Source organism: Lutra lutra, chromosome 6 (assembly GCF_902655055.1).
Source record: "Lutra lutra chromosome 6, mLutLut1.2, whole genome shotgun sequence".
Lineage (NCBI taxonomy): Eukaryota > Metazoa > Chordata > Mammalia > Carnivora > Mustelidae > Lutra > Lutra lutra.
The window spans coordinates 146,148,060-146,173,826 of record NC_062283.1 but is presented as its reverse complement, the minus strand read 5'-3'; the positions used below and the strand labels follow the sequence as shown (position 1 = coordinate 146,173,826).

The 25,767-nt window shown below is 45.6% G+C and overlaps 2 protein-coding genes, 1 long non-coding RNA gene and 2 other non-coding genes across 5 annotated transcripts; 4 read left to right on the top strand and 1 right to left on the bottom strand.

Moving 5' to 3' along the window:
- Positions 1 to 410: 410 nt before the first annotated feature.
- TCP1 (t-complex 1) lies at positions 411 to 11,604 on the top strand. The gene is made up of 12 exons (XM_047732404.1): positions 411 to 650; positions 1,526 to 1,611; positions 1,815 to 1,943; positions 4,163 to 4,260; positions 4,655 to 4,765; positions 5,077 to 5,258; positions 5,640 to 5,766; positions 9,358 to 9,533; positions 9,915 to 10,038; positions 10,342 to 10,534; positions 10,667 to 10,830; positions 11,307 to 11,604. The coding sequence occupies exons 1-12, from the start codon at positions 587 to 589 to the stop codon at positions 11,521 to 11,523; spliced, it is 1,671 nt and encodes a 556-aa protein (XP_047588360.1). The 5' UTR covers positions 411 to 586; the 3' UTR covers positions 11,524 to 11,604.
- LOC125103445 (small nucleolar RNA SNORA29) lies at positions 4,430 to 4,567 on the top strand. Its single transcript, XR_007128431.1, has one exon. It is a non-coding gene; the product is annotated as a small nucleolar RNA SNORA29 (small nucleolar RNA).
- Positions 10,100 to 10,229, top strand: LOC125103440 (small nucleolar RNA SNORA20). Its single transcript, XR_007128426.1, has one exon. It is a non-coding gene; the product is annotated as a small nucleolar RNA SNORA20 (small nucleolar RNA).
- On the bottom strand, positions 11,511 to 25,525 carry ACAT2 (acetyl-CoA acetyltransferase 2). The gene is made up of 9 exons (XM_047732408.1): positions 25,367 to 25,525; positions 24,702 to 24,836; positions 22,891 to 23,072; positions 21,871 to 21,988; positions 15,506 to 15,649; positions 14,533 to 14,655; positions 12,955 to 13,109; positions 12,325 to 12,435; positions 11,511 to 11,916 (listed from the first exon to the last, which is right to left on the bottom strand). Exons 1-9 carry the CDS (start codon positions 25,419 to 25,421, stop codon positions 11,746 to 11,748), a joined length of 1,194 nt encoding a protein of 397 aa, XP_047588364.1. The 5' UTR covers positions 25,422 to 25,525; the 3' UTR covers positions 11,511 to 11,745.
- On the top strand, positions 19,240 to 19,521 carry LOC125101879 (uncharacterized). Its single transcript, XR_007127963.1, has 2 exons — positions 19,240 to 19,381; positions 19,414 to 19,521. It is a non-coding gene; the product is annotated as an uncharacterized LOC125101879 (long non-coding RNA).
- Positions 25,526 to 25,767: the final 242 nt, after the last annotated feature.

Below are 25,767 nucleotides of genomic sequence, written 5' to 3'. Positions count from 1 at the left end.
GGCCCGTGAGCGCAGGAACCAAGCTCGTGACTCGCCACGTGCTCGCCGAAGACCGTTAAAAGCAAACACGCGGAACTCACTCAGAAGCCCAGCTTTCCCGTGAAGAGCCCGCCCTCTCTCGTCACATCCCAACTCCAAACTCCGCCCTACCGTCCCCCTTTTCTAGAAGGCACTAGAATGTGCAAAGGCGCACGCGCAACCCGCGCCTGGAAGAGGGGAGGAGAAGCTTCAGCCGAGCACCTCCTTCCTTCTCCAGTGCAAGACCTTGACTTCCGTTCTCCTGCCTTCGCGCCCTTCTTATTCATTCTCTAATTGGGCGAAAATGCTGAGTCCGCCCTCTCTCGGCACCTCACTTCCTGCTCTTAAGCACTGCTCGCTTCCCCCCCCCCCCCCGACCTCTTCTTTCCTTCCCGCCCTGCCCCGCGGCCGGGCCGGGGGAGCGGTGTTCCCAGCAGTCCCCGCGGCCTCGCTCGGGCCTGTTCCACGCCTTAGCCGCCGCCGCCGTTGTGGCCGCCACCGGGCCTTGGGACCAAGACACTGGTTGTCCGCGGTGAGAGTGAAACTCGACGTGTACCCCGCCGCGAAGATGGAGGGGCCTTTGTCGGTGTTCGGAGACCGCAGCACTGGGGAGGCGATCCGCTCCCAGAACGGTAAGGACGAACGAGGCGTGGGTCAAGCCCACGGCGGTGCGGGGACGAGCCGAGGGCGGTGCGGGGCCCCGCCCCGCTCGGGCCGCGGCCGCGGCGCCGCGCCTTCCCTTTCTCTCCCGGGAGAGGGCCCGGGGTCCGACCGCGCGGGTCTCGTAGCTTCGGGGCGGGGCGGCAGCGCCCTCTCCCCGCTGGCGAGGAATTCCCGAGAGTCCTGCAGGTTTGGGGATCTGTCCCGTTGCGCGTGGCTAGCCGTGGATGCCCAGGCCCTGGAACTGGAAAAGCGCTCCCGGGCCTGGAGAGCCAGCTCCCCGCAGTGACACGTGCCGGTCACGCCTCGTGTCCCCTTTGGTCCGGGTCTTAGGTTCCGATTCTAACTAGCGGAAGCGTGTATCTCCACCTTTGCGCCTCGTTTTAGGACCATTACCCAGAAAAGACTGGTCCTAAGTGCTCATTTTACGGATGAGCGAATGGCCGCGATCCAGATGACTTGCCCATTGTACACCACTGGTTAGAACCTGCAGTAGATGCCGGCTGCTCCGTGTCCAGTTCCCATTCTGATCCCACCCATCGCTGACAGGTTTTTACAGTGAAGTTGGATGAGGAAATTTCGGTTGGACGTTAGCCTTAGTGGTACTTAAGATGAGTTTATCCTAACAAACGTTACGAATTAAGACATTTGTTGTTGTTGAACCTCTTGAGAGTGTGTGCACCTGGAAGTTATGGATGTCTGTCCATCTTATTTTAAGTAATTAGGATAGATTTGTAGATTTGGAAAATCCGGAGGCTGTTGGGTGTCATTTACTTACTTTAAGCCGGAATGGCTGTCATTTGGAGCAGTGGATTTAATTTTCTTTTTTTTTTTCTCATTTCTACAGTTATGGCTGCAGCTTCCATTGCCAATATTGTAAAAAGCTCTCTTGGTCCAGTTGGCTTGGATAAAATGTTGGTGGATGATATTGGTGTGAGTACGCCTGTTTGTTACTTTACAGGAAAATAACAGTGCTTAAACATTGAGCTATGTGAATTCTCTGTTTTTATCGCAGTGCTGGTGCGGGAAGGTGTAGTAAAGGTGATAATGGGTTTCTGATGGGTATCTGTTAACTTAAGAGATGCTGTGTTTGCTGGTGATTGTGTTGTCTTTTTTCTTCCCTGTAAATTTCTTAGGATGTAACTATTACTAATGACGGTGCAACCATCTTGAAGTTATTGGAGGTAGAACATCCTGCCGCTAAAGTTCTTTGTGAACTAGCTGATCTGCAAGACAAAGAAGTGGGAGATGGGACCACCTCAGTGGTAGGTAGTTTGTCACCTGGTAGATGGCTGTAGATGGTTTTCCTAAAATTAAACTTCGATAAAGTGAAGCCATAAGTAAGTCATTTGTTTCTGAGTCACAAATAAGCTCCATACTTAGGAGGGAGAAAAATTTCATGAGTTTTTCAGCTATAAAAATATTCACATATCACATACAGAGGGATTGTGTTTTTTTGTTTTTGTTTTTTTCAGAGGTTTGTGTTTTTGTTTTTGTTTTTAAGTTCTTTTTCTGTGTCACCTGGGTGGTTCAGTAAGTTAAGTATCTGTCTCTTGATCTCAGGGTCCTGTGTTCAGGCCCCTCGCTTAAAAAGAAAAAAAAAAAAAAGTTTTGTTTTCTTCTGCCACTACCTGAAACCCAGAAATCCTATCTTATTTTATCTTTATATCTTATCTTTATAACTTAAATAACTTTATAACTTTATAACTTAAAATCTTTTCTTTATAACTAGCTAGGGGAAGAATATTATTGGCTTTTTTTTTTATTTCCAAAGATGTTTTTATGTCAAATGCTGATAGGCAATCTCGTGAGTTCAAAACAGGAGTGCAAGAAAGTAAATGTGAACAATAACAAACTTCTCAGATCATCCAACAAACTGATGTAGTGTGTTTTGTAGTATAGAAACACTATTATTTGGTAAGGAACAAATAATAGTTTGGTTTAAAGACACAGGCAGTAGTTTGTGGAGGAAATTTTTATATTTCTAGATTAAACTCCAAACCATGAAAAAAACGGAATCTACTTCTTCTGAAATGACAGATACAATTTCTAAGTAATTTGTTCACAATATTAAAAATAAAGTGATTATAATTTCCCCAGAAGCAGAGTTTTGATTTGTTAATGTCTTTAGAAGAATGATTATTTGAATTCTGTTAATTAACCTATAGTGTATTACTTGTTTCAGAAGTAGAGTTCAGGGATTCATCAGTTGGATATAACACCCAGTGCTCATTACATCACGTGCCCTCCTTAATGCCCATCACCCAGTTACCCCTTCCACCCACCACCTCCTCTCCAGCAACCCTCAGTTTCCTAAGATTGAGTCTTTTATAGTTTGTCGCCCTCTTTTTGTCATCTTATTTTGTTTTAACCTGCCTTCCCATGTGATCCTGTTTTGTTTCTTAAATTCCACATAAGTGAAATCATATGATAATTGTCTTTGACTGAGCTATTTCACTTAGCATAATACCCTTTGATTCCATCCATGTCCTTGTCCTTGGTAAGATTTAATTTTTTTTTTTTTTTAAGATTTTATTTTATTTATTTGACAGATCACAAGTAGGCAAAGAGGGAGAAGCAGGCTCCCCGCTGAGCAGAGAGCCCGATGGGGGCTCAGTCCCAGGTCCCCGGGATCATGACCTGAGCCGAAGGCAGGGGCTTTAATCCACTGAGCTGCCCAGGTCCCCCCAAGATTTCCTTTTTTTTTTTTTCTTTTTTCCCCCCTAAAGATTTTATTTATTTATTTGACAGAGAGAGATCACAAGTAGACAGAGAGGCAAGCAGAGAGAGAGAGGAGGAAGCAGGCTCCCTGCTGAGCAGAGAGCCCGATGCGGGACTCGATTCCAGGACCCTGAGATCATGATCTGAGCCGAAGACAGTGGCTTAACCCACTGAGCCACCCAGGTGCCCCAAGATTTCCCTTTTTGATGGCTGAGTAATATTCGTGTGTGTGTGTGTGTGTGTGTGTGTGTGTGTGTGTGTGTACATACACTACATAAAAGGATGGTTTTTAAAATCAAATAATAATCTAAAATAGTATAGGTTATAGGAGGAGTAGAGTCTTCAGTTGGTTTCTGTTGAGCACTTAATATTTAAAGGTAGTGGATGTGTAGTTCTCTGCTGTTGTCCACAGAACTGGTTTGTAAAAGAACACTTTTCTGGCTATCAGCCTTTGGCCATTTGCATGTAAAGTACTGTGTACGTGTATAGGGCATCTGGGTGGCACAGTCGGTTAATTGACCCAGGTCATGATCTCAGGGTTATCAGATCAAGGCCCATGTCAGCTCCATGCTAGGCGTGGAGCCTACTTAAGATTCTCTCTCCCTCTCAAAACCAAATGCACAATTTTTTTTTTTCCAGATTCCCAATAACCAGTTATTCACCATCAGTAGCATTCTGGTTGATAATAGCTGATTTTTGTGTAGTTTTTACATATGCATTTCACATGCTGTCAGACCAAGAGCAATGAATATTTTCTCTACAGGTTATTATTGCAGCCGAACTTCTTAAAAATGCAGATGAACTGGTCAAACAGAAAATTCATCCCACATCAGTTATTAGTGGCTATCGACTTGCTTGCAAGTAAGATTGTTTGCAGTCAGAGAAAATTTTACATTATGCGATGTTATAGTTGTAAGCAGTGTTCTTTAAATCTTGTTAATGACTAAATTTTATTTTGAAAAAGTGCTGTTTTAATAGTAATATTTGAAGTAAGAAGTAGGGCTGGTGGTTTGTTTTTTGTTCTTTGTTTTTTCCCATTTGACTACCACATTTTCTCCCAATAATAGATTTTGTTGGCTATGCTTATGGGATAGATAAAATTGCCATGATCTGAAGAGGGAGGATTTATTGTGTCCTCCTCCTATATGAAATGGCCAAACAGAAAATGGGTGCCTAAGACATTTTGACACAGTGATAAAACAAAAAAGTTTGAGTAGTGAACTTATAAGTGTTTTCTCCCATACACTTCAAACAGGGAGGCAGTGCGATACATCAGTGAAAATCTAATTATTAACACAGATGAACTTGGAAGAGATTGCCTGATCAATGCTGCTAAGACATCGATGTCTTCCAAAATCATTGGAATGTATCCTTGTGATTGTTCAGTTAAGTTTAGGCTTTTTTAAAAGTAAGATCTTGGTTAGTTTTTGTGCTGAGTGATACTGTATTGAAATTGTTTGCTTCCTTCTTTGCTTTTCTAGGGGGAGAGATAATAATAAAGTGTCACAGTAATACGAATTGCAAGCAATGATAAATACTATTCCAGCATTTTGAAGACATAGTTAATGCTTGTTTCTTTGATGAGATTGCTGAAAGGAAGTGCCTTTGAAGTCCCTTGATTTTTGTGTGCACCCATTATCCATTCCATGCTCTTGTTCTCCTTAACTCTTGGCTTAGAAATGGTGATTTCTTCGCCAATATGGTAGTAGATGCTGTCCTGGCAGTGAAATACACAGATGTAAGAGGCCAGCCTCGCTACCCAGTCAATTCCGTTAATATTCTGAAAGCCCATGGGAGAAGTCAGACGGAGAGTCTGCTCATCAGTGGCTATGCACTCAACTGTGTGGTGGGATCCCAGGGTAAGGCCTAGGATTTGATACTATAGGCTAAAATTTGTTTTTTATAGACTGTGTACTATATATATCCTTTAGGTGATCTATCCAAGACCAGCACTTACTGTTCTTTAGGAAAGCCCAGGGGAAAAGGAAAGTATACATCCAGGTTTTCAGTGTCGCTTGTGTAATGTAAGCACATAAAACTTGGGAAAAATGCAAGTTAAGGAAAGGTAGAGGCCATAAAAATTTGTAAGGTTAAATGTAATAAAAATGTAAATTTATCTAACTTTAGAGTTGGTATAATTTAATATTTATTACTTTCATTATGCTTTAAGAATAGTTGTATTTTATAAAATGTAACATTGTTACAGTTCTTATAAAGGAATTTAATGTGTTCAATTATAGGCATGACCAAGAGAATAGTCAATGCAAAAATTGCTTGCCTTGACTTCAGCCTGCAGAAAACAAAAATGAAGCTTGGTGTACAGGTGGTTATTACAGACCCTGAGAAACTGGACCAGATTAGACAGAGGTATGTTGACCTTTGAAAGAGGTGTTTGTAAATTAGACTTCTATTAGAGCAGGTGACAGTTAAAAAAAAGTATACAAAAACAAGGAGTGGGGCGCCTGGGTGGCTCAGTGAGTTACACATCTGACATGGACTTGGGTGGAGATCTCAGTCCTGAGGTGGAGCCCCATGATGGGCTCTGCGCTCAGCAGGGAGTCTGTAAGTCCCTCTGCCCCTCCCTCTGCAATCTTTAAAAAAAAAAAAAAAAACAAGGAATGTTACACTTTTAGATAACAGCAAGTAATCAACCAGCTGCCAGGTAGCAGAGGACGGTGATAGGGCAATGGGATTATTTAAGTGTGGGTGTCTTGGAGGACTTGAAAAATTAATTTTTACTTATTTATTTGGGGGGGCGGAATGAGTATAGGGGAGAGGCAGAGGGAAAAGCAGGCTCACTGCTGAGCAAGCAGCCCAACGTGGAACTCAATCCCAGGACCCTAGTATCATGACCTGAGGCAAAGAAGGCACACATTTAACCAACTGAGCCACCTAAGTGTCCCGAAAACTTAATCTTTACCAAAGTCAAACTTTCTCTGGAAAGTTAGAAAGCGGTGGTGACTTGGTGTTTTAAGATCGATTTGGTGATATAACTTCGATGAAAATTTTGATTTGATGCATGAAGATATCGCTAAAGATATATCCACAAACAAAATTTCTCAAATAAACAGCGTAGTGTTGATTGAATGCTTCCTGTATGCCAGGAGCTCGGGGATGCTACATAGTTACTGATCAGTTAGCATGCTAGAGAGCTAGAGTTCAGTTTGACTGCTTGCTTCCACTGGACCCCTGTCGTTCACATATTTTAATGATTAGTTGGTTTTGTTAAAAAACACAGTAACTGACCCAAACCTACAAGAAATCTTTGCCAAGATGTGGCTCTCTCCTTTAGATCTGCATATGTACTTTTTTCTTCCCAGTAGACAAAGTATCCTTTCTTCACCAAAGGCCAGTCCCTCTAGTGTAAGTGTACTCAAGCTGCATCTCCAGTTACGAATTTCATTTCTCATTCTTTTGCTAAATTCTACTTGCAGCCACTTTGTAGCTCTCTTAACCAGAGATAAAAGCCTCCTACTCACATCCTGCTCCACTTACTCTCTAGCCTTCCCCATCTCTTCACTGCTGGATGTCCCAAGTTTTTTACATAAAAATGGTTTGCTGGTATTTTATTTCTCATCTCCTTCTCAGTTCTAATCTGTTCTCCAGTGGAGGACCATTTGCTAAGGTCACTATTGGCCCCTAGAGTAAAATTCTAGAAAACTAGACACTTTGAGTCTTCATTTGACCATCATCAAGCTAGTGACAGTAGTCACTAGCTTCTTGAAACACTTGAAGAGACGGCCATGGCATTATGGTACTGCCCCCTCGGTATTTGTATGCCTGGGCAACCCCGGGCTCTGCTCTGCTGTCCCTGGGATAACTCCCTGTCACTTCTAGGATTGCAGATACTATGTCTGTGCTGGAAACTTCAAATCTGTTTCTCAGAGCTTCAAACACCTATGAACACTGTATGCATCGCAGAGTCGGTGTTTAAAACTGAACATAAATCTGCTAGTGCCGCTTTAGTGATGAGGACCCTTGGAGAAAACTAGGAAATATTCTTAACTCCTTTTTTTACCTCATGCCTTTTTTCTTCTAATCTCTCACTTAAAACCACTTGATTTTTATCATCAAATTAAATCTCAAATTCATCTACTTTCCATTCTCCTGCCCACTGTTGTTGGGGCAGCCAAGCTGGCCACCTGGTTTCCACTCTTGCCCCCTCTCCCAGACTTTTCTACACAGCAGCTACAATGACCTCATCACTTCCAAGGGCAGAGCTTTTTGTAGGTTTCCTATTGCCTTGGAACAGATTTTTTAATTTCTTCAATTTTTTTTTTCCTCTGTGGTCTGGCCACACCTGGAACTAGGATCCACCAGACTCTTCCCCCACTGGTCCTTAACAATGTTCTTCCCTGCACTGTGATGTACCTACCCTCTCCCTACTGGTTTTGACTGGTTAACTTTTTACTTACTCTTTAGCTGGTCATCTCTCAAAAAAGCTTTTCTTTCTCCGTCAGTCTAAATTCCGTTCTGCTGTGAGTTCCTCCACTTGATCTTCCTGGGCCTTGCACAGTTTTTGTGTGTGTTTGTAGGACTCAGACTTTAAGCTTCAGAGGCGGAGCCCCAAGGATGTGCTTGGCTTCGCAGCTCCTGCCTGCAGTGTGGCATCTAGCTCTGTATGCACGGGGAGGTTAATTTGAGGTCATCTTGAATTCATTCTACTTTAAAAATTCTTTGAATGGTAAGTGAGATGGTTTCAGTGATGGGTATTTTGCCTCTTTGGGATCTGTTTCCCTTTCTCATAGCTTGCTTAATGATTTCCGTCCTGTTCTGCCTGCCTCCTGGCAGCTCGCGTGAAGGATGCTCCTTTCAAAAACTGAATTCTCTGTCATCTGAACCATTTTTACTCCAGGAGTCATTGGCTGACTCTCTCCATCACCTCGGCCATAAACCGAGACTTCTGTTCAGACCATCTGTTCTCATCAGACATGGTCTTTGATCTCCAGGTTACTTCCTCTTTGCCTCATTCCTCCATCTTTCCGGTGCAGTCTCCACCCTGATGTCAGGGGACCCTTTTGAAGACACCGATTTGATAATACTCTTATTTAAAAATACTAAACTTGGGGCGCCTGGGTGGCTCAGTGGGTTAAGGCCTCTGCCTTCGGCTCAGGTCGTGGTTCCGGGGTCCTGGGATCGAGTCCCACATTGGGCTGTATGCTCGGCGGGGAGCCTGCTTCCTCCTCTCTCTCTCTCTCTCTTTCTGCCTGCCTCTCTGCCTGCTTGTGATCTCTGTCAAATAAATAAAATCTTTAAACATAAATAAATTAATTAATTAATTTTTTAAAAAATACTATACTTGTTAGCAGTCCACATACTAGCATCCCTACAAAAGGTTTTCCATTTTCTGGTCCTACTGGCCCTTTCAGTGCTGCACCCTTCTTAACTCCGGGCCTTCGGGCTTTCCTCATGTCACCTTGCAGGCTAGAGTTTGGCCTCTCACCATCTCTGCATTCCATTGTAGTACGTCTTGTCCAGAGCATGGCTGAGTGTTCACCTGCCAGATCCCTAAAGACAGGGTCACTGTTTCCTTTCTTTCTTTCTTTCTTTCTTTTTTTTTTTTTATTCATTTATTTGACAGAGATCACAGGCAGAGAGGCAGGCAGAGAGAGAGGAGGAAGCAGGCTCCCCGCTGAGCAGAGAGCCCAATGCGGGGCTCGATCCCAGGACCCTGAGATCATGACCTGAGCCGAAGGCAGTGGCTTAACCCACTGAGCCACCCAGGCGCCCCACTGTTTCCTTTCTAACCACAGTTTTTGGTTAGGAACTCCCATTGGGGTGGAGGGCACAAGTGGTAATTTTAAATTTTTTGAACTTTTCTGTAAATTGATTTAAATTTTGGCCACAGAAGGGAAAGAATGAGGTAATTTAATGTGCATTTATTTTGTGGGAAGTACGTAATGGAAGTTAGAACTAGATAAACACAGAAGATGACTTTGGGTTCTCATTTCTCTGTAGAGAATCCGATATCACCAAGGAGCGGATCCAGAAGATCCTGGCTACTGGTGCCAACGTTATTCTAACCACCGGTGGAATTGATGACATGTGTCTGAAGTATTTTGTGGAGGCAGGCGCTATGGCAGTTAGAAGAGTTTTAAAAAGGGACCTTAAACGCATCGCTAAAGCTTCTGGAGGTAGGGCCTCTGCTGGCTCCAGCTGTGGTGTGTCACGTTACCATAAGTATCAGTGTGTGTCTTTACGTTGGAAAGTCCTCACTAAGCAGCTTCAGAAAACATCAAGTTTTTACTTTTTACTCCCTTAACGCTTCATGTGACAGAGAGATCTTATGAAGTCACTTTTCATGTTACTGGAAAAGTTCTGCTGAATTTCTTTACCTCAAAATGACATAGTTCCTTGTCAGGATAAAAGGACGGTGGTTTGTCTGATGCCTAACTGTAAACCTTAAACTTGCATCTGTGTATTACTTCTATCATAAATGTTTCTGAATTTAAGACCAGGTATGAAAACGTTCATGGGAAAACAGTACTTACATATCTTTGTCATTATTTTAATAGCAACTGTTCTGTCAACCCTGGCCAATTTGGAGGGAGAAGAAACTTTTGAAGCTTCAATGTTGGGGCAAGCAGAAGAGGTGGTACAGGAGAGAATTTGTGATGATGAGCTGATCTTGATCAAAAAGTAAGCTGCTTTCTAAATTGTGAAGCTGTACAGATTTTATTGATGAGTAGAAGTAGATGGCCTTCCCATTGATTTGCTGCTCTAGTCTTGCAGTGATAGGAGCGGTTATACGCATGGGAGAGAACAATGTTAGGCCGTGGTAAATGGAGGTGGAGTGACCATTTCATCTCTTCTGCCCGGCCCAGACACTGCTTCTGTGTCTGAATGAACTGTGAGCAGGATTCAGTTAAGGTGCTTACAGTGAATTTGTAGGTAGATTTATTTTATAAAAATACTGATACAAAACTTATTTTTTTTTAATAGCACCAAGGCTCGCACATCTGCATCAATTATCTTACGTGGGGCAAACGATTTCATGTGTGACGAGATGGAGCGCTCTTTACATGATGCTCTTTGTGTGGTGAAGAGAGTTTTGGAGTCAAAATCCGTGGTTCCAGGTGGGGGCGCTGTGGAAGCAGCCCTCTCCATATACCTTGAGAACTACGCAACCAGCATGGTGAGAACATCTAATAACATGTTTTTTTAAGAAGGGCCTGGGACCCCATCTTTGGCATTTGGTTACTATGCCCTTGAGACCTGCGCTGCTGCTGCGGGTTTTGTGAAGACAGTGCATTGTCTTTCTTCCCAGGGGTCTCGGGAACAGCTTGCTATCGCGGAGTTTGCCAGATCGCTTCTTGTTATTCCGAACACACTGGCAGTTAACGCCGCCCAGGACTCCACAGATCTGGTTGCAAAGTTAAGAGCTTTCCACAATGAGGCTCAGGTTAATCCAGAACGCAAAAATCTAAAATGGTAAGCAGACAATTTCCTTGTCTCTTTCATGGTCATCTGTGTATCCTGTGTGGTAGTTAACTTTAAACTCCAGAAAGATTGATAGCTAGTGATTATATTCGCATGGGTGTATTTTAATGAGCATCTCTGACTCCCAGATCTCTTCCTGCTTCTCTGGGTAATCCCTCTACCTGTATAAGGGTCCCACAGATGCAGGGGGGATTGTTTTGGGGTGATCTGAATCTTCTTAAGCAGTCCCTGTTTAAGATGTTAAATGATGTTTAGAAACCGTGTCCTCACTATCCTCTAACCTTTCTACAACTCTTTCAGTACTTCTCATTATTGGTAATCAGCTACTGTAGTCTTCAGGGGTCTACCATAAGGTCCCAACATTTCCCAAGATGAACACTGGAGTGGAGTGGCCAGATTTAAAGAGCTGGAATGGGATAGGTGTACGTTATATAAGATGCCATTGAATAGTTTTTTCTAAATTGCAGGATTGGTCTTGATTTGGTTAATGGTAAACCCCGAGACAACAAGCAAGCAGGGGTGTTCGAACCAACCATAGTGAAAGTGAAGAGTTTGAAGTTTGCAACAGAAGCTGCAATTACCATTCTTCGAATTGATGATCTCATCAAATTACACCCTGAGAGCAAAGATGACAAGCATGGAGGTTACGAAGATGCCGTTCACTCGGGAGCCCTTGATGACTAATCTGCTTTATCCTTTATTTATAACAATGTTGGATGCAATTCTCTTGTTGAGTATTACACATTAAAAAAAGTAAACTGTCAAGGCTTGGGTTCTCATGAAAGATGGTTTCCATCCTCACTTTGGTTGGTCCTATGATCTCACATACTGTAATTTAGTACCGTACTAGTTTAAAAGGAGGGTAAGGTCCAGTTGTGTTTAGGCATGATTAATTGTTAAGTAATTTCATCCTCTCTGAACACACATTGCTATGCCCATTCCACCCCCAATGCACAAGGCAGCAACACCACGGTGTCCACCCTTCCGTTCCATCGTGTGTAACAGGGTAACAAGAATCCGACAGCCGGATGCTCCAAGAGGATGGCCCAAGGCTATAGCCCCTCCTTGAATGTTGACCTAAGGGGAAAAAGATATATACCGTTTATTCTGTGGACATAGAGTAAAAATCCTAAATTATCTTTTCCCTTTTAACGTTAACACCAGTAAACTATCCTTTCAAGTTCCGCTTTCATTTTAACTGCTTAGGAACTTGATACCCTGTGACGTCCACCCTGACTACATTACTAGCTCAGAAAAGTCAAGGCTGCTCTGCGACAGAAATAAATGAAGAGAGTCCAGGGGTTTCGCCCTGGGAAGCAATAAAAGAACTCCTAAGTCCCAGTGGAGCTTCCCAGTGTCCACCCAGTAACAGTATGGCCACTGCCTGCCACACTACAGAGCTACGTGTGCTTGGGGTTTGCTGTTTACAATGAGGTTTGCACTGCAAACGCACATCTGCTAACCGGACTGCTCACTCGGGTTTACCTTCTCTGGGTTTAATCCAAGTTCTTTAGTTATTGCCACGGAGAGGGCAGCAAAAGCTTCGTTGATCTCAAATACGTCCACATCCTCCAGGGACCAGCCTGCTTTTGCAACCTAAGGGGAAGATTAATGGAATAGAGGCCTAAACACCCACGTGGCCGCCTCCTTGTAGATACTAGAACATACACTATGTGACATCAGAGGATCTCTTAAGGGTTCCTCCATGAACCTAGTGATACCATTCTAAGACACAGAGAAAACATCCCTCTTGAATCAAAGTTTTGAAGTAGTAACACGTTAAGTGTAGGTGAGATGATCTATGTGATTTATCGGTTCCGCTAAAAAACAAGATTCAAATCTTCTTGGCTGTTCTTTGTGGCAGGGAAGCAGAATAGAGATATAACTAACATGAAAAAGCTCATTGAAGACTAATGGGGAAACTTTCATAAAAGGGGGAAAAAAATGAAATCTGAGAGGAATAAACAAAAGCTCAACCTTGGCATTTTGGGGTGGAGGATCTGAGCCAAGGTTTGAGAAGGCGTAACTGAAAAGTGAATTACAGCGTGGTGTTCTGGTCCCAAAGACGTTCGTTCTCCCAACAGAACTGGTGCCAACATTCAGAATTAAACTCACAGCTTGCTTTATCGCTGGAATCGGTCCTGTCCCCATAATGGAAGGCTCCACGCCTACTTGTGACCAGGAAACGATCTGTGCTAACGGTGTGAGCCCTCGATTAGCGGCCTCCGACTTCTTCATTAGCACCACAGCGGCAGCACCATCATTTATTCCTGTAAAATACGAACGTCCTCGCTTTTGAAATGCTCACTGAGTTCTATACCTGTGCCTACTTTCTCAAACACCTGAAGACACGTGTTCAATTATTCTTTATACGTAATCTTGACAAAGTCAGTTGCCATAATGCCTTTTTTTTTTTTTTAAGACTTTATTTGACTGCAAACATGCACAAGCGGGGGAGCGAAAAGACACCGGCTCCCCGTGGAGCAAGGAGCCTGACACGAGGCTCAATCCCGGGACTCAGATCATGACCTGAGCTGAAGGCAGGTGCATAACTGACTGAGCTACCCAGGCGCCCCCATAATTCCTATTTTCCAGTGTAATTAGAAATGCTAAGTTTGGGGCGCCTGGGTGGCTCAGTGGGTTAGGCCGCTGCCTTCGGCTCAGGTCATGATCTCAGGGTCCTGGGATCGAGTCCCGCATCGGGCTCTCTGCTCAGCAGGGAGCCTGCTTCCCTTCCCCTCTCTCTGCCTGCCTCTCTGTCTACTTGTGATCTCTCTCTCTGTCAAATAAATAAATAAAATCTTTAAAAAAAAAAAAAAAAGAAATGCTAAGTTTGGCAATAGGACATAATTGACCACAGAACATTTTAACTGAGGAAAGTGGAAAGATCGAAAGACTGGGGGAGGGAACAGTAGTGAAAAGAAAAAGAAGAAATAGCCTTGCTCAGGGGACCTGGGTGGCTCAGTCGGGTAAGCATCTGCCTTCAGCTAAGGTCATCATCCTGGGGTCCTGCGATTGAGCCCTGCATCAGGCTCACTGCTCTGCAGGAAGTCTGCTTCTCCCTCTCCCACTCCCCCTGCTTGTGTTCCCTCTGTTGCTGTCTCTCTCTCTGTCAAATAAAATCTTCAAAAAAAAAAAAAAAAAAAAAAAGAAATAGCCTCGCTCTCATATAAGGCATCGGGAGTTTCTGGTTTTGGAAAAGCATCGAGAGACAAGATCAAACTCTGTGGTTCCCTAATTTGCTTTTTCATCTATATGTCTAGTTCGGATGTTGAGAAGTCAAATCCATTCTTTATAAGTTAAGTCAAAAGTACGGCGATGCTAGGGGCCCCTGGGTGGCTCAGTGGGTTAAGCCTCTGCCTTCAGCTCAGGTCCTGACCTCAGGGTCCTGGGATCGAGCCCTGCATCAGGTTCTCTGCTCAGCAGGGATCCTGCTTCCCCCTCTCTCTCTGCCTGTCTCTCTGCCTGCTTGTGATCTCTGTCTCTCTCTCTCTCAAATAAATAAAACCTTAAAAAAAAAAAAAATTGGGCGATGCTAGTAATGATCAAATATAGAGAAACTACATCTTCCCTTCAAGCAACTAAAGGTCTTAGCATAATTTGCATATAAATAATAAATGAAATGAAAAAGTCATCAATTTGGTAGGCCTAGCAGAAGATGGATCCCCTCAACTGCCCTTTGGGAACTCAAACCTGAAGCATTAGCTGGGGTGACTGTTCCTGTTCCATCTGTAAGAAAGTATGGCTTTAACTTAGATAAGCCTTCTATGTTGCTCCCATGGCGAGGAAACTCATCTGTTTTCACCTCAGTGAGACCTGAGCAAAGGAAAATGAATTAACCAAGATTAGTACCAAGATGGCAGTGAGTGTGCCAGGAATGGTGCAGTCCTCAGACACGAGGCTTCAAATTTGGAAAGAAGGTTTACTAAAAAATACTTTCATTCCAACAGGAAAGTACACATAATAAAAGGTGCATGTTCCCAGATTTTATAAGCACTGTCCTCATGAGATACATGAGTGTTGTGTTTTCCACAACCACAGCCCTTTCTGAGGAAGGCAGTTCTTTGTGCAAAAGGTGATAAAGGTGTGGGGTGTAGGACTTAGCTGGTTACAACTGACAGGATCAGGGAACGTCAAAGCCAATCTCATAAGGGTGGACGTAAGCAGTGGCAGTTATTGGTAACAGAACAGTTGATCAGTAAGAGCTCTTTGACCGGAACATTCCATATGAGATAACAGCAAAGCACCCAAAAACATGCACCCTCAAGAAACACGAATTGTATGCAGACATATATAGGAAGTAGTGGGTGTTCGATTCTGAGGAGATTTAGCCTGTAGGGGCAAAAGGTCAGCTGTTGCCTCCTAACAATGATAAGCCAATGCTCCAGTTTCTCACACAAAACCTGCTCTATCTACAGACCAGTGTGGACACTCTGGGACCAGGAGTGCTCAGAGCCAACACAGTGCCCCATGTTCTCACCCTCCAGCACCCGATAAACATGGCCCCCAGCCCGCCATTTTCAGATGTACCCAAGATCAACCTTTTCTTTGCAACCTGAAAGACCTAAGACATGATGTATAAACATTCCTGTATATTATTTTTTGGATCATTCTTATCTATAAATAGGTACACCAATGTTCAAACCATTGTATTCTATATACTCACCTTTTCTAGAAGATACAAAAACTGGTACAATCTCTTTGTCAAAATAGCCAGCTTTCTGTGCACTCTCTGTCCTGTTCTGGGACACAACTGCATACTTGTCCTGATCTTCTCTGCTCACTTGCCATTTTTTGGCTACATTTTCAGCTTTGAAAGAAAATAGTAATAATAAAGCAAAAGATAAGCATTTTCAGGAACTGGCTTTTAGAAGCTCAAGTTTTTCACCTGTAACCCAGCACTGCCCCCCCCCCGCCCCGCCGCGCCCCAAGCAGGCCCAATGACAGTCTGAGATGGTTCTGGCCTCCCACTGGCGATGAATTTGGGAAGGCTGCAGGGACTCTTAAGAAGTCATTTGCTTTCTTTGCTTCCTTCCTGCCTTCTCTTTTCCTACGGAACTATAAACTTTGGGAAATTTCCTTTATGCAGATTCACCAACTGTTTGTGGTTTTGCCCCATTCACTTCATCATTCTCTCTCTGAACCATCTGAGAAAAAGTTATAATCATGGCTCTTTATCCCTCAATTTTTAATTTCACTGTATCTTTCCCCCGAACGGCCATTTTCTTACATGAGCACAGCTCTCAAAATCAGGAAATTTAACACTTACACAATCCTATTATTTAATCTTTGGTCCATCGTCAAGCTTCACCTGGTGTCCCAGTGATGTCCTTTGTGGCTCATTCGTATGTTCATACCAGGATCTTCACTGCCAGTCTCATCAGTGCCTTTTACTGAGAACAGCTCCTCATACTACCTTTGTGTTTCTTTACCTTGATACTCTTGAAGGGACCAGTTCTTTTATCAAACGTCTCCAATTTACGTTTGAGGTCTCCTCAAGATTAGATTAAGGTTTTGCAGAAAAGCAGGTATCCCACTGACCTGACCATCTCGATGAACCTCACTGGTTTATCTCAGGTGGTTGGTGCAAGCTTTGACCACTTGATTAAAGTCTCTCTACACTGTAAAGTTACTACTTTTCCATTTATAATTTTTTTAAAGATTTTATTTGAGAGAAAGCAAGCAAGAGAGAGAGCACAAACAAGGGAGGGGCAGAGGGAAAGGCAGAAGCAGAGTCCCTGCTGAGCCGAGCAGGGAGCCAGATGTGGGGCTCAATCCCAAGACCCTGAGATCATGACCTGAGCAGAAGGCAGATGCATAACTGACTGAGCCACCCAGGTGACCCTCCATTTATAATTAATCAGAAAGTCAGGGGAAGTTATTTTGACACTACAAAGAAATGTCTTCCTCACCCAATTTTACCCGCTTCTCTTCGCATTCACGATTTTCCAACTCCAGCCTTCCTCTGTTCTGGCATCTACTATAAAGAGCTTTTCCCTCTCTCCATTTATCATCTTGACATTAGTATGGATTCAAGTATTTTCACTTCATTTAACAAATCATATAACCCATTACTGTCATTACTGGACGAGGAACTTCCGGGAGCCACTGGGCAGCACGGGCTTTGTCTTCCGGCTACTTCTGGAACCAGAGCTGGGCGTCAAGATCTGGTCCCTGAACATTCTGTGTGCCCTACTGTCAGTGCCTCTGGGTTTCTACTTGCTGCACTTAACTTTGACATATTGGTCTGACTGGTGCCCAGTGAACTTCTTGGTCATTTCTTTTTTTTTTTCAATTTTAATGATTTTATTTATTTACTTGAGAAAGAGAGAGCCAGAACATGAGCGGGGTGAGGGATAGAGGGAGAAGCAGACTCCCCTCTGAGAAGGAAGCCAGACATGGGGCTCGATCCCAGGACTCTGGAATCATGATTAAGCCGAGGACAGATGCTTCACAGACTGAGCCACCCAAGCCCCCGTCTTGGGCCTCTTTTTAATGACCTGAGGTCTGAGGGCAGCCAAGATGCCAAGCGGGAGATGGCTGCCACCGCCACAGGCCATGCTAGGGAAGAGACTTATTTTGTCCCACCCTGGAATGAACCACTTCTCAAAGGAACCTTAGTTTCCTTTAGTGGAGAAAGTATTTAGAGACAAAGATCTGGGTGTTAGGACTGCTCACTATGCCTGGCATGTCACCATTTCCATGCCTGTTTAGCAGGGAATTCTATACATGTAATTCAGGACTGTTCACACACATTCACAATGATGTCTCGGCTTACATTCTCACGCCACAAGGGCACGCTTCCCACTTGCCGTACTTGAACTCCCTTCTATAGTAGTGAGAAACCTGGCTCCCATTAGCCTCAATATATTCACTCATCTGCTTGAATCTATAATACACACAAGGTAGTTTCCGAATGAGCTGTCCCACAACACTGGGAAAAGCAAACATAACTAGAGCTCAGTACTTGTTTACAGTTTTTTTCTTTTTTTAAGTAAAACCTATACAGAGTGAAAAACAAAAACCTGAAGTGTATAATTCAATGAGTTCTGACAAATGCACGCAACCACATATCCCACATATGTAATATTTCCATCACCCAGGAAGTTCTCATATGCCCCTTACCTATCTCGCCCTCCTTAAAACAAATGTTTTGATTTCTTTCAGCATAAATTATAAGTGCAACTTAGTGTCTTTTGCTCAGCATTCTGTTTATCATATTTACTCATACCATTAAGTTGATCACTTAAAGTCTGTTCCTTTCTCTTGCAGAGTGGTATTCTGTGGTAAGAATACAGAACTATTTGTTACACATTCTCCTGCTGATGGATTCCCTGAGCCATTTCTAGGTCTTGGCTCTAATGAATAAAACTGCTTTGCTCGTGCAAAGCTTTCAGTGATCATGTTTTCATGGGTCTTTGGCAAAGAAACTGTCCAATCTTTTCCAAAGTAGTTGGACCACTTTATGCCTCGATGTATGAGACCACCCCAGGGCTGCTGATTTTCTTCCAGGACTTGGTGCTTGAACTATGTTTTTCACAAAATTTGGACATTTTCAGCTGTTATTTCTTCCATATTTTTTCTGTTTCCTATCTCTTTCTTCCGAGACTCCCATTCCGTGTGTGTATTTTGCTTCAGAGGTCACTGAGGCTCGATTTTTTTTCCATCTTTGATCCCTATGTTCTTCAGGTTGTAAGACCTACTCTATCTGTAGATCAACTGAGACTGTCTTCTGCCTCCAGTCTCCCCTGAGGGCCATCCAGTGGGATTCTCATCTCAGATTGTGGGCTTTGCAGTTCTAATTTTCACCTGGTTCCCCTTTTACTGCTGAGATTTCCCCTATGTCTTCCTTTATATGCTTAAGCACAGGTAAACAGCACCTTGTCTGCTGATTCCGGTATTTGTAATTGCAGGGATCAGTTTCCATTGACCATTTTTTTTCTCCTGTTTATAGGCGACATTTTCCTACTTGTGTAAATGTCTAGAAATTTCTTATTGCATGCTGGACATTACAGTTGCTATACTGAAGTGTATTAGGTATGCAGATACTGTTGAACATCTGGATTTTGTTATCCTTAGCAAGTATATTGAATTTCGTTCCCAGTAACTTACTAGCAGATCATCTGGATCCTTTCGAAGCTTATTTTTTAAGCTTATTAGTTTGGGTCTAGCATCATCCTTACTCTGGGGCTAGAGTGCCCCTGCCACTAAACTGTGGGTTCTTTGAGATGTCAGTAGAGTGTCCAGTGGGTTCAGTAAAGTTTCTACTCTGCATGGTCAGAACTCCTAGGTCTCCAAGTAATCAATTCACAACTCTCTACAGCTGTTTCTACTAGACCTTGTAGGGTGCTGTCCTCTACAGCTGAGTATTTGACCCAAGAGTTGAGGGGACCCTTATGGAGATTTCCGGAGCTCCTTTCCTAGCTGCCTTCTGTCCAGTACTCTGCCCCACAGACTCCAGGCATCTCAGTAGCTCCAAACTCTGATCTCTGCCTCCCCAGTTCAGTGGCCACTATCCCCCCCAGGTAGAAACTCAGTGACAGTGGGGTTTTCCCTTCTTTCAAGAATCTCGAGGCACCTGGTCGGTTAAGCATCCAACTCTTGATCTCAGCTCAGGTCTTGATCTCAGGGTCAAGAGTTTAAGCCCCACCTTGGGCTCCATGCTGGGTGTGGAGCCTATTAGAAAAAAAAGAAGATGAAGAAGAAGAAGAAGAAGAAGAAGAAGAAGAAGAAGAAGACGACGACGAAGAAGACGAAGAAGAAGAAGAAGAAGGCAAAGAAGAAGAAGAAGAAGAATCTGTCTTACGACTGACTGCATTTGAGGTAGAGGTGGGGCTGGCATGGGTAAAACCCCCATTCTCACTCAGGGGAGCTCTAGAGTGGTCCCCTGGGGAGAGGACCCCAGAAGAACAGCAAGAAATTGCCCTGGGTAGGGGAAAGCAAGGTGCTCTGTTAACCCGCCCCTTCCTCATCACAGGATCCTGTGGGGCAGAAAGAGGGAACCTGAGGTGACAATGCCCCATTAGGAATCTTCCAACATCCCTCTCAACTATTTCAGATCCTGCCCAAACCTGGGGTCTATTACGTCCCGTGGGCCAAGATCCAGACATGGGCACACTGAGAACATTCGGCAGACTGTGGCTCTGACATGACTCAATCCCAAGTGATTCTGAGGCCTCAGCACGGACCCGAAGCACAAGATCCTGGTCCGCACCAAGTTGGCAGAGCCGTTCCAGGTGGACTCCCTGTACCTTGTCCTTGGGGAGCTAGAACACCAGAAGTGGAGGAACAACATAACACACTCCTCCATATAAATCTAGAAGGGAGGGTTTCCCAAGGCTGATAGGAGGAATGAGTGGACAGGCATCAGATGGGGGCTCCATGGGGAAGGCCTGGGTACCGGTTTGTGTGGAAGGAATGCATCTACCCCTGTTAGAACAAGCGCCCCAGGAGCAGAGGAGGTACCAGCAAGAGATGGGGGAGGAGCCAGTGAAACCGTCCCCTGCAACCTGCCCCTGAGGCCAAGCCACTGGCGATGCCTACACCACTGTGGAGAACATGCTGGATCTTCCCAGGAGTGACAGACTTTGTCTAAAGCCAGAGAGAATGGGGGTGGGGGGTGGTTGTTAATTTGGATTGTTCCAGACACCCCCCACCAGGCGCCTGCAGGAGTGTGAGCTGCGGGGTGCTGCGGGCTGAGCCTTGAGTGGGAATATGGAGGGCTCTTGAAGGTCCTCGTGAATAAGGGCCCCAGCAGGGTTTTAAAAAAAAGGAATCTCAGTCTTACGTGATTGTTGGTGGTCGACATTTGAAAGCAGTAGCTTGAAAGATTTTGGCCAGTTGTATATTCGTCTGTATTAGGGAGTCTAGTCTTTACTAATTACTACATCATGGCAGCCTGAGGCCTTTTTTTTTTTTTAAGCAACAGAAACTTATTTTCTCATATTGTGGAGAATAGAAGTCCCCGGTGAGCAGGTCTGTTTCCTCCTGAGGCCTCACTCCTCCCGGCTGCCTCATCGCTGTGTCCGCACATGGTCTTTCTCCCAAGCTCACATCTCTTGTATTCTGTCCTCTTCTTACAAGGCTGCCAGTTAGACGGCATTAGAGGCCACGGTAAAGGCCTCACTTTAACTTAATTACTCCTTAAAAGGCCCTAACTTGGGGTGCCTGGGTGGCTCAGTGGGTTAGGCCGCTGCCTTCGGCTCAGGTCATGATCCCAGGTCCTGGGTTCGAGCCCCGCGTCGGGCTTTCTGCTCAGCGGGGAGCCTGCTTCCTCCTCTCTCTCTGCCTGCCTCTCTGCCTACTTGTGATTTCTCTCTGTCAAATAAATAAATAAAATCTTTTAAAAAAAAAAAAAAAAAGGCCCTAACTCCAAATTCAGTCATGTTCTGAGGTCTTGGGGTTTGGGCTTCAACACAGGACTTTCCAAAGGTCATAATTCAGCCCGGAACACCTCAGAAAGGGCTCGGGAGCTGGATTTTCAGTGACAGCCTCAGGTGACATCGAGACTGTCGGCTGTCGTGTCCCACTTTGAGAACCTCTGGCCTGGACTCGACAACCAGGAAGATCCCGGCACGGCGTCCACAGAGGCTGCTGGTGTGTGGCAACACTCTCCTGCCACCCCTGCTGCCACTCTCGCTCGCGGTGGCCAAGATGCCCATTTTTCTCACTGCTCCCCACGGCTCCATGCTGCCCTGCCTCAGCCTGACACACACTGTTCCCTCTCCTTTGATTCTTGCTCTTTCCCCCACTTTCTCATGGGACTTTCACCTGATTTCTACTGCTCCTAGACCCAGAGCCATTGCCACATACATTTACGCAAGGGCACGTAACATCTCAGGGCTTGTTTCTTCAAGTCTAAAATGAAGTGTCCCTTCTGTGCTTGAGTTCTACATTCCATATGAGAGAAAGACAGAATGATCAGGACACAGTCTCTGCCCTTCAAGAAGAGAACACCTGCAAAGCCAGTGGTTATAGGACCTTCTGGAAACCTGTCCGCACTCAGTGTGTTTTCGGCCATGGGTGCCTTACCTGTCATGCCCATGTGATAGTTGTGGAATGCATCGGTAAGCCCATCACAGAGGATGCTGTCTGTCAGGGGCATTTCCCCCATCTTGACTCCTGCCCTCAGATGAATCAAGTGAGGAGCCTGGACACAAGAAATACAAATGGATTCGGGATTGTCTGTCACTAGCTCTGTCCTTGTGATCCCACTCAAAACTACCCAGTGGCTACTCAGTCTTTACCTAGACCCCCCTGTGACCCTTCTCCCCAGTTCTGGCCCATCCTCTGCCCCACCCAGGTCTGGGGCCTGGAGACCCCTGGAATCAGCAGACTACTCTATCATTTCTACCCCTGAAAAGCTGTTACTCTCCTACCCTATTTCCATTTATCACCAAATCTCTCCATTCTGATTTCCTTAAAAACCTCATTTATTCTTTCCAAAGAGGCAACTAGTTATCTGTTAAATGAGGAGCTCATCTAAAGGCATAAATGACGCTAACAGTGTGTAACTTCCTCTGATAAAAGACATAATGCCTATAGTGAGAATCATCAGGTGGCCTAACTAACTAATGGAAAGGGATTTCTAGGTGGGGATCTTTTTAACTCCTACCAATTCAATAGCAGCTATAATAGAAAGGAAACACTTGGAGTCAGAAGATCTGAATTCGAATTCTGGATCTGGGCCTCAGTTTCCTGATCTGTAAACTGGGAATGATACCTCCTACCCTCTAAGAGCTGTTGTGACTATGTGACTGTATAACCATGGATGTGTCAGACCCCTGCTCAGCGGGGAGCCTGCTCCTCCCTCTCCTTCTGCTTCCCCTGCCTCCAACCCAGCTTATGCTCTTGCTCGCTCTCTCAAATAAGTAAATAAAATCTTTAAAAATATAAAAATAAAACCATCAAGATAGAGATCAAGGTTGAATCCATTTTCTTTGTGTTTACTGTTTGGTTTCAGCTCTGCTATGTGTCAGTTTACTCTGCTATGGCACGGACGTGAGTCTATTGGCAAGAGGTCAGTGACAGCCATCTCTCCAGAGGCCTTACCTTGCTCATACTTTCCATGCCTCCTGCAACCACAATGCTGGAGTCTCCTATCCCTATGGACTGTGCTGCAAGGCACACGGCTTTTAGGCCTGACCCACAGACCATTTGGCAGCTCCATGCTGGAACAGAGTAAGGGATTCCTGCACCCATACTGGCTTGTCGAACCGGATTCTGCCCACAACCTGGCAGAGGGAACACAGAGACAGCTCAGCAATCAAACAGAAGGGGAAAATATTTAGATGAAAGTGCACAGATATAAGATTAGCAACTGGGCTCCTATCACTTCCCAGCCAAGCTGAACCAAGCCACACTCCCAACCAGACAGAAAAAGGCCCGTGTTCGTTCTATACCTGCCAGTCTAGCCCCTGAATACGGATTAGTCTGTGCTTATGGATACAAGCTTTCTTTTCTACAAGGAAGTTATTAATATCATAAGGAGGAGGAAATGTTCCTCCAGTGATCTTTCAACAAGATTGTGGAGTGTACCTAGGCTTAGGGAGTAGGACAGATGAGGATTCAAATACTAGCTGCACTTCAAACTGTGCCCCTCAAAAGCTCACTTACTCATTTGCAAAACGGAGATAATACTATTCAACGCACTTACTGACAGGACTCAGTAAAGCAGTGAAAAGCACTAAGTGCTTTAAAGGCCCAGCATTCAGCAGGCCCTCAATGAACATAGCTATTATTTGTTTTATAATTATGTGGAGATACTAGGGAGCACAGATGTGGAAGAGATAATGGTCCATCCGGCATGATGGACCCTATGGCATCTGAGTAAGTCTAAATCATGGGTCTGAGAAGGAAGGAGGATGTGGGCTGAAGACAGCCAGTCTGAGAATATTACATATTTTAAAGCCCTTGAGAGTCATGAGAAAGTGGTAGGCTCCAACTTTATGGCCCCTCAAGACAATATGAGAAAGGAGAATCAGGAATTAGAACTACAAAACTATAAAATGAATATATGCAAAAAAGGGCCAGGTCTCAGACAGGGTAAGGACAAAAGTTGGTCGTAAGTGGGCATTTCCAATTACCACGAGGATCAGAATTTATGCTGCTGCCTGCGCATGAACCTAGTTATTAATAACTGTCTAAGAACTGTCAGTGGTCAAGGATCTAGAAACTCAGTGGGAAGTGAGACTGGAGCACTCTGGTGACTTACCTGCCTCCATCCAGGGACTGACAGCCCTGTGAGGAGCTGGAAGTGAGCCTTACCAGGCCTAAGGGCCCGAACCTTACCTGTGTTGTTGGAGCCCTATTCCCAGCACCTGGCACAGTGCAGGTCACAAAGGAGGAATTCATCCACTTTTGTTCAATGTGTGACACTTTAGGCGCACATAGAGGGCTGTGTATACTCTCCAATGGGCCTGGTTCTAAAGAATGAAAAGGCAGGGGCGCCTGGGTGGCTCAGTGGGTTAAAGCCTCTGCCTTCAGCTCAGGTCATGATCCTCCGGCTCTCTGCTCCGCGGGGAGCCTGCTTCCCTCTCTCTCTCCCTACCTGCCTCTCTGCCTACTTGTGATCTGTCTGTCAAATAAATAAACTCTTAAAAAAAAAAAAAAGGAAGAATGAAAAGACAGTGGAGGGCGGTGGTCTAGCCTGGGCTCATCAGGAAACGCCTAGGAAAGTCGCAGGGTATCAAGCTGGACAGAAGCTATCGACAGGGGCATGGCAGGGGAGCGACAGGAAGAATTCCAACAGAGGTAACTCCAGGAGCAGATCTCCGGAGTTGAACACTTGAGTTTCGGGAGCAGGAGGTGTGAGAGGGGTGTTGGCGGGCTGCTTCCAATGAACCTGACCTCCGAGGAGTTACCTGCTGCCAAAACGTGTCCGAATATGACCTCTGACACCTCTTCGGGAGCCACAGCGGCCCTCTTCAGGACTTCTTTGATGACAGCTGAGCCCAGGTCACGGACAGGGACAGCGGCTAAGGCACCATTGAAGGAACCTAGGGCAGAAGGGAAGGCGGGCACGACGAGGGCGCCCAGGCCGCTCTTCTGGGTACGGAGCGGACCCGCGGGGAAACCCTCGCATCCATCTCCTAAGCGCCAGCAGACCGGGTCGGCCCACACTTCCCTAACAAAAGGGCTCGACAGTCCCGCGCGCCCAAGGCTTTGGTATCTCTGCCGCACTAAGCACCGGGAGGCAATTCTCAGGAATCCTCCATTCAGCTGCGCGGCCCTGCTCGGACCACCAGCGACCCCGCCCTTGCGGCCATAGGGCTGACATGGTTCCTCCAGGAGCTGGCCAACCAGAGGACTCGAAAGAGAGCACCTCCCTTCGCCAGCCAATGGGAGAGCAGGGCGGCACGGTGGTTCTACCCGCGGACTGAATCAGAGCACGCGAGGCGGAGTGGGCACCGCGGGCGAGGACGGGTGGGACTGTCGGCCGGCCGGCCCGAGAAGGCGCGGAGTGCGGGTTCCGGGAGGTCCCAGAGGTTCCGGGGTCCTCGCGGCTGAGCCAACGCCGGCCACTTACCTATGGCGGTCCGCGCCGCCGAGACGATGACCACGGGATCAGAGCTTGCACTCATCCTGCCGCACGACCACTTCTCGAGCTGCTGCCCGCCTGCAGTTGTGGGCGACGGAGGCAAAGCCTTGCTCGGCGGCTCACAGGCCGCGCCGGGGGGCGGAGCCGCAGGCCGCCCCGCCTCCGTCTCCGCGGGCGCTAGTGCGCAGGCGCGACGGCGGGGCGTTCGGGGATGAGGTGGACTGGGTGCGGACCGAAGCAGTGGGCGGACCCGCGGGCCCCGCCCCCCCCCCCCCCACCAGGCCTTTATCCGAACGCTCGCCTTGTAGTTTATCTTGGTGTTTTGTTTTGGGGCCCGGGGATGGGTTTTTTTGAACCCAGTGTTTTTCGAGTCATTGGAAAGTGGGGGT

Excerpts from the sequence above, each read along its gene's own strand:
- ACAT2 (XM_047732408.1), bottom strand. The coding sequence starts at position 25,421 with ATGAGTGCAAGCTCTGATCCCGTGGTCATCGTCTCGGCGGCGCGGACC. Across the intron at positions 23,073-24,701 it reads CGGACACGTTTTGGCAGCAG|GTTGTGGGCAGAATCCGGTT; the intron begins GTAACTCCTCGG and ends TCCCTCTGCCAG. Across the intron at positions 15,650-21,870 it reads CTATCACATGGGCATGACAG|CTGAAAATGTAGCCAAAAAA; the intron begins GTAAGGCACCCA and ends TTTCTTTCAAAG.
- TCP1 (XM_047732404.1), top strand. The coding sequence starts at position 587 with ATGGAGGGGCCTTTGTCGGTGTTCGGAGACCGCAGCACTGGGGAGGCG. Across the intron at positions 4,261-4,654 it reads GGCTATCGACTTGCTTGCAA|GGAGGCAGTGCGATACATCA; the intron begins GTAAGATTGTTT and ends CACTTCAAACAG. Across the intron at positions 10,535-10,666 it reads AGAACTACGCAACCAGCATG|GGGTCTCGGGAACAGCTTGC; the intron begins GTGAGAACATCT and ends CTTTCTTCCCAG.